General features: G+C 40.8%; 1 protein-coding gene across 2 annotated transcripts in view; it reads left to right on the top strand.

The window, feature by feature from the left end:
- The window catches only part of LAMA4 (laminin subunit alpha 4), a 145,654-nt gene extending 138,357 nt beyond the window's left edge, over nucleotides 1-7,297 (top strand). For both annotated transcript variants that reach the window (XM_082731914.1, XM_082731915.1), the window contains exons 35-38: nucleotides 757-887; nucleotides 1,933-2,026; nucleotides 2,467-2,586; nucleotides 6,828-7,297. In XM_082731914.1, coding sequence (XP_082588040.1) covers nucleotides 757-887; nucleotides 1,933-2,026; nucleotides 2,467-2,586; nucleotides 6,828-6,973 — 491 coding nt within the window. In that variant the 3' untranslated portion in view covers nucleotides 6,974-7,297. The remainder of the gene's footprint in view (nucleotides 1-756; nucleotides 888-1,932; nucleotides 2,027-2,466; nucleotides 2,587-6,827) is intronic.
- Nucleotides 7,298-7,972: the final 675 nt, after the last annotated feature.

A 7,972-nucleotide genomic window follows, 5' to 3' on the forward strand; every position in this document is an offset into this window, starting at 1 on the left:
AGACATGTCGAGTGAATATTATTAAGATGCCCAGGTTTCCATCACGTCTCCTGGAGTGAGCACCGCTATCCTTAATAAGAATTCATTTTCTCACATCACGGCACTAGCAGCTCCTAACTGCTTCTGCTGCCCTCACTTTTTCTTTCCTCTGAAATGCTCTGCAGCACTGGCACCAGTGATTTTTATTATTAAGACTTATTTCAAAATACAGGTCTTATTTAAAAATAAGGCTTATCTTAAAATACAGCTCCCTTGCTCAGTGACTGCAAAATAAAGTCCACCTTCCATACTTGAGCACGAGTGCCCTTCCCCTGTGGCCTTCCTCCCTTGCCTGGCCTCGCTTTACCCTGGCAGGGGACACTGGCCTCCACGGTGCCTTCCAAATGTCCTGACCTCTGCACTCGTGTTCATACTATTTCCTGTGCCCAGGCTGCTCTTTTCTCCTCCTCGCTTGTGAAAGATTAAATGGTCCTGCTGGTTGGAATCAGTTTCTCCTGCCCTGAGAAAAGACACCATGGTGGCTTTTCCCCATCCTGTCCCCACGCCACGGCCCACCACAGGAGTGGCATACGAGTTCTCTCAGGCCCCCTCAGAGCTTTCTGCAGTGTGTTTGACAAGAGAAATGCCACTTGCTACTGATCGATTGAAAAAGGTGTCAAACTTTCAAAAAACATATAAAAATGTATAATTACAAAATCACACCATGGTTACAAAATTGAGGCTGCTGCTCTTAAGAGCTAATATTTCTCTCCCCAGATGAGTCTTTCAATATTGGACTGAAGTTTGAGATTGCCTTTGAAGTCCGTCCCAGAAGCAGTTCCGGAACCCTTGTTCATGGCCACAGTGTCAACGGAGAGTACCTAAATGTTCACATGAAGAAGGGGCAGGTAATGGGTTAAAAACTGTTTTAACAGTCTGTCTTCTCTGACCTTATTTATTTCACAGAATTAGTCCATCAGTCTTTCTTAACTGGGGTGGGGGGGGGATCATGGGGAAGCTACACATGAAATTTAAATGCAGGCAGTACTTAGATTCAGATTCATATGCTGGGAATTGATTTGATTAGAGCAAAGCACCATGAAAATGTGGCAAAGCTAAAAAAAAAATCAATAAGAATGGAATTAAAAGGTTTTAATAAAAGGATTGGGAGAAAACATTTTTACAACAAATGAAAGCAGCAAATATATCCAGCTATCAGAATGAACAAACACTAAAGCATTGATCTTTCTATTTATAATATATTTGCATACCAGGTATATATATGTATATAAGTGCATATATACATATATATTACTTTCAATTGCTAGAAATCAAAACATTGTTATAATTAAGCAGCACTTTCATCCTGAAAATGTATGACCAAGGAATAGTCATGAAAGTGTTCAACTAAATATTAAGGAGAAAACAGCATATTTTCATTATTGTCCCTAACTGATTTTTATTTGAGTTCTGGTACTCTTAAGCTATATAACGATATCGTGCTTACTGTGTGTCAAGTACTATTCTAATTATGGATGAGCTCCGTTAGCCCCCCAGCGAATGTGACCCCAGGTAGGTGTCACAAGTGAGAAAACAGGCAGCGAGGTGAGGAGGCACTGGGACAGGAACCCAGGCAGTCTGGCTGCACAGTCCGCACCCTCCACCGCTACCTTAACCAGCTTTGTAGAACACATTCAATCTGTAAAAATTAAAGGAAAGCCTTTTATTATCTTGTTGTTCCTCTCCCCCAGCTTTTCTCCTGTTACTATTCTGTCCTCTCGCCTAGGAACCATTTACGGTCTATAGCCTACCAAAGAGTGACCCCTTGCGTTCCCATTGCAAAGCTCATCAATTGCAGATGTTAAAGCATTGCTCCTCTGGGGTGAATGTAAGAAATCTAGTTTTAGCTCTACGAGGAAAGCGAAACTATATAACGTATCCTGTCTTTTGCAGGTCATAGTGAAAGTCAACAATGGCATCAGGGACTTTTCCACCTCAGTGACACCCAAGCAGAGTCTCTGTGATGGCAGATGGCACAGAATTACAGGTGAGAAAAAAGTGTGTCCTGGGCTCCATTTATAGAGTTAGCCTACATCCCAAGTGTGGAATGATGGCTCAGAAGAACTCAGACTCTAACTTACATGATAAAATAGGGGATGGACGACAGTCTACAAGTGGCCAAGAAAAGAGAATCAAACATTACCACATATATCAAATCCACATGTGATTTAAAAATTGTCTTTGGGGGCTTTCTTCATAATGTATAATTTATGAAGAAAAAAACAGAGTATCCTAAACATTCTCCCTTCCAAAGGAAAATTTTACAGGGATTGCTTGACTAGACATTGACATTTTCAATGATACAGAAGAAAGTGTGAGGTTTATTCTGGAATAAATAAAAGCCATCGCTGTTATAAATTCGTCTCTTTCATGTGAAAATTAACCACTCTGGTGTCATTTATGACCAGTCTTTTCCTGGTATTTCAGTTATTAGAGATTCCAATGTGGTTCAGTTGGATGTAGACTCTGAAGTGAACCATGTGGTTGGACCCCTGAATCCGAAACCAGTAGATCACAGGGAACCTGTATTCGTTGGAGGAGTTCCAGGTAAGAGTTCTTTAAAAGGGACATGATTCCAATTCCAAAAAACAGTAATTTCTTATAATTGTTATTATAGTACTAAGAATGGAGCCGTGTGTTTTCATAATTCACCTGATAACTCAAAGGGTTTTATATACAATGTCCTTTCATAGGAAAAAAGTGTACTGGTGGTTATGACTCCTTATCCAAGGATCAAAACAAAGTAACACATCGATACACTTCAGTCTCCTGCCTGGTAGATACTACTCTCCCTTTACCAAATATGCTTATTTTTTCTCTCTCTCTTCCTTTTGTATGTCCTCACGTTCACATAGTGAACACACATACTCTATTTTTTTCTCTAACACAAAGAAAACTCAGTTGCTAATACTGCTCTCAGATCTGAGAATCTTGGAGGACTAAAAGTTTGCTGAGAGTTACTCCCCTTCCTTACTAAGACAGAAGAGATTCCACAGTTCTCCCTGTCCAGGATTAGTCTGAATTGTGAAAACAGCTGCAGACCGTAAGTTGTTTTGTTCCGATGTAGTGACAATCCCCAAGAGAGGTTCCCAGCTGCCATCCTGCAAACATCATCAGTAACATTCCTGCTGTCCTCTGGCAAGAATGGTGTGTAATCCAGGGTGGTGACAGAAGGACTCTTATGGACCCCTGCAATTGTTTTAACCCTCTGGAGCAGGAACCATGACCTATGTTGAAAGTGTTTGTTGCACACATTTTACTAACTTGGAAAAATGGAATGTTAAAGCTAGAGAGAGAGAGATAAGAAGGAGAAAACCAAGCTTTTACAGCTGGAATTTGACGGTGATTTTAAGGAAAAACCTGCATGATTTTCCGTGTCCTAACTAGATTATTTTAATAATAAACGCAAGCAATAAATTAATTAAGAGAGCAAGAAGAAAGAGAGATAGACAGAGAACAGATCAAATTAAGCACCTGAACTTGGGTACGCACAAAATCGTAGGGATTGAGCATTCCTCTTACCATGAATTTTTCAAATACTAGTATTGACAATAACAGTAAGTCCCTGATGAAATACTTGAGACCATCCTCTTCTTTACTTCTGCTGCCCACACCCACCTCCACGCCCAGTCCTCTCCGCCCACTCCTGGCCTCAGTTCTGAAAGGGATTCCGGTGAAGGCTACCGCTGCACTTTCTGCAGGCAGCCAGGGAGAGGAGTCACCTCAGTTCTTATACTTCTGTACACTGCTTTCTTCCTGGAAACCACAACACGATTTCAAGTATCCCACGGGTTCCCAAGAGCTTACAAGATCAAATTCAGCAAGGTCCTTGATCTTCTGGCCCTTCCTCACCCCTGCCTCTGGGGTCTCCGCACACTTTCGGGGACTTACAGTTCTCTGAATGTTCGATGCCCTCCTTGCTCCCAGCCTTTCAATCGCATGTGGAGCCTCAATTTCTGGGAAAATGTTCTTGGTTTCCTCTCCTGGTATACCTTTTTGAGGAATAGCTTCTCCCACTCTTCTCCCAGTCCAACTCCTGACTGATCTTTAGGACACAGCTCAGACCTCTGCTGACCCACACATGCCCCTCTCTCCCTAGAATGTGCTACGTTTGCCTAGCCCTCTTGTGACACTTACCACAGGATTTCATGGAAGTTAAATAGTCCACTCCTTGCTCCCCGGTAACGTGACTTCATTCAACACGAAACAAACATTTATGGTCTACTGCGTACTGTGCTAGGCTCTGAGAGAGGGACAAACCAAGCATGGCTCTCCTTCATGGTACTTAAACATCTTTCTTCTTTACTTTGCACCAAAGCACTATGTCATTCAAACAAATGTTTGTCTCCAATTTTTTTTTAAGATTTTTATTTATTTATTTGAGAGAGAGACAGTGAGAGAGAGCATGAGCGAGAAGAAGGTCAGAGGGAGAAGCAGACTCCTCATGGAGCTGGGAGCCCGATGTGGGACTCGATTCCAGGACTCCAGGATCATGACCTGGGCTGAAGGCAGCCGTCCAACCAACTGAGCCACCCAGGCATCCCTGTCTCCAATTTTTGTTTTCAGAGTCTTGTCCCAGCATTACACACTGCCATCATCTCCCACTGTAAGAGTAGCTAAGTGCCACAGACTAGGTGGGCAAGGTGTACCTTAAGCAGAGTTTAGCCTGCCTGAGACATATAACAAACAGCAAATTGTAGCTAATGAGCCAGCTCACAGGAGCTAGTGGGCTGGGGGAGCTAACCACTGCGCTTGTACAGCTTTTAATTCCATCTAGGAACCATGCCAGTGAGCCTAGATCAAAAGCAATTATAATGTAAGCCAAATGTCATTAATTACATCATTTTGAGCTGTTCAACATTAATTCCACTAAAATCACATCAGAAACTGAGGCATGAAAAAGAATAACTAAAGGAAATTAGTCATAAATAAGCCTCACTGAATTCCCTCAGAATCTCAATCAGTTCTCTTATATCACATAGGCCCCTCATGATACGATCCTGATACTATTTCTGTCAATAAAAACTGAATGCATTTAATGAACTATATTACCCAAAAGTCAATGTTACTGTGTAATTTAAAAATCAAAATTAGAAGTCAAAAAATAATTTAAGATAATGTAGTTCACACATTCACACAGTTCTGATCATTCCTCTACTGAAAACCTTACATTATTCTGTATATAGTCAAGCTTTCGACCTGAGGAATGTTTGCTCTTAAAATCATCTGTTGATTTTATTAATCAGTTACTTAGGGTTCCGGGACACTTTATTGTCAGTACCTACAATAAATTGTGTGGTGAATTATGAAGACCATAATTTCTATATGAATTATTTCCTCTAGATGATATTCCCCGTGAACCACAGGGTGGTAAGCTTGAACAGAACCAAAATCCATGTTCTAAAACTAGTGTCCAAAAATGAGCAGAAGAAATAGATGTTTCTGCCCCTTATACTCTTTCCTGTTCACGCATTTTTATTCTGATGACGAAGTACACTGAGCAGCTTGAAGAATATGTATAGTCTAATCTAGAGACAAAGGGAAGTGATCTCTCAGCCCCTTCCAAATCTAAAACTTCATAATTACCATTCTAAATATGAAATGCGATTTCCATGATTTATTTTCAGTACAAGCTTCTGCATAGTCTTAATCTACACTGCTTAGAAAACTTATTACAGCTGCTTGATGATATTTAATTTGCTGTCCTGTTTTATGTTCCTTCCTGAGTTAGTGATTTCTAAGTGTTTTCCATCTTTTATCTTCTACTGCTCACATAGCTGTTTGTACATAATAATAAGCTTTGACTAAGTGGATTTTAATTCCATGATATTTCTAAGCTCTCTAAATTGCTTTAAATTATATTGCTTCTATCATCCAACACATTTAATTGTATCTGTACAATTAATAAGCGTAAGGTTTCTTCTAGACCTCTAAGATAAGGGGGAGAAAGTTCCCCTGGCATACTAGAGGACACCCCTGCCCATGAAAAGACTAGACCAGTTATCATTATCCTATTTAAGTTCTTTTTTTTTTTTTTAAGATTTTACTTATTTATTTGACACAGAGAGAGAGAGAGAGCACAAGTAGGTAGAGAGGTAGGCGGCAGAGGGGGAAAGCAAGCTCCTTGCTGAGCAGAGAGCCCAAAGTGGGGTTCAATCCCAGGACCCTGAGACCATGTCCTGAGCTGAAGGTAGAAGCTTAACCCTCTGAGCCACCCAGGAACCCCCTATCTAGTTCTTAAATCCTGAGCTCAGAAAAATTAAAATTTAGCTTATGTGAATTCATTATTTTCTCATTATATCTTATGAGCTTGGCAAAAGTGTGGCGGCTTAAGGGTGAAGGGTAATGATACAAATTAAACGGAAACATTAACCAAGTCTAAAAATAGTGGAGAAGCTGAAATCCCTTTCCCTTTTCTGAGTGAATCACCCCAACTAAGTGAGAACCAGGCAAAGTTAACTCTAAAAAACATCAGCATAGGTAGGTCCTGAAAATCTACTACTGAAATTTTATATGTAAGTAGGAAATTTTAGCCCTGGAAGATAGCTGAAATCCGCTCAGAACTTTGATCATGGGAAACATGGCAAAGCTTTAAAATTATCACATGGTCACGTTACTTCAGAAGCAGATAAAGTTCCTGAGAAAATGAGTAAATTATCACTACATTCCATTTTGACATGTAAATCATCTTGATGATGTGAGCGTTGTCGCGCATATTTTTGCCAGAGTAACATTTGGGCTTGGAAGGGCTCACCTGCAATCTTTGTTTCACTTCTTCCCTTTTCCAGAGTCTCTACTGACACCACGCTTGGCCCCTGGCAGACCCTTCACAGGCTGCATCCGTCACTTCGTGATTGACGGGCGCCCCGTGAGCTTCAGCAAAGCAGCCCTGGTCAGCGGCGCCGTGAGCATCAACTCCTGTCCCGCGGCCTGACACAGCAGAGCAAAGCTGCCCCGTACAAAGTTCTTTAGAGCACTGAAAGAAACGCAAAGCCAGCCACGAGGAACAGCAACTCTTCCTCCCAGTGGGAGCCTTCACCTGGTTGAGCAGGACTTAATAAATGAATCACCAGCGAATGGAGGTTTATTATTTCTCATTTGGATTGTTACCTTGGATCCAAGGTGTCTGCCGTGAACAATAATCAAAGGACTGTCACACTTACTTGCATTGTATTATTTCCTGCTGGTGAAATTACTGTTCCTGTTTCTAATAAAATAGAAGGAATTCTAAATAAACACTGGCACACATTTGCAAGTATGGCTAGATTCTCAGATTCATCTTTCTTTCGGGGATACTTTGAATTGAATTACACCAAAGTATCTGAGGTGTATTTTCTTAATCCTGAAAACATTTACTAATTTACATGAAATCTGGAATTAGATGGTAGCTTTGCTTTTAGTACTTTGGTTTGATCTAACAGCGTAACAAGAATATTTTAGGTTTATAGCAGTTACAAGGTTGAATAAAGTAAATTTCTAACACATTATTAGAAAAATGGAAGCATAACTTAACTGTTTCTAGAGGAGAAAAAAGGAGTTAAATGAACTCCATGATAGGTTCATGTTGATTTGATTATTACATTAATCCTATGAGGTGGCATTTGTAGATGAGAAACCTGAGACTTAGAAAAGTTAAGGATATATTGTCGGCTGTCATTCAGCTAGGCTGAAGAGCCAGGTTTCAAAACAAAGGGCAGCGTGATTATTCCCTTGCTTCCTGCCTCCAGAGAACTATCTGCCAGCTACCAGCTGTTCAGTCTGGAGTCACAAACCCCAGTGCCTACAGAGCTGGTGAGTTACCATAAAGGAGTAAAGTGGTAGGGTTTGACTGACAAAATTAAGAGGGCACCTGCCAGACCTACCTAAAAAGCCCGCAGTTGTTCAACTGAACTGACTCTCAACCATGAAAGAACACGAGTCTTAAAGGACCAGA

The sequence above is a fragment of the Mustela nivalis genome (assembly GCF_964662115.1).
Source record: "Mustela nivalis genome assembly, chromosome: 5".
Classification (NCBI taxonomy): Eukaryota; Metazoa; Chordata; class Mammalia; order Carnivora; family Mustelidae; genus Mustela; species Mustela nivalis.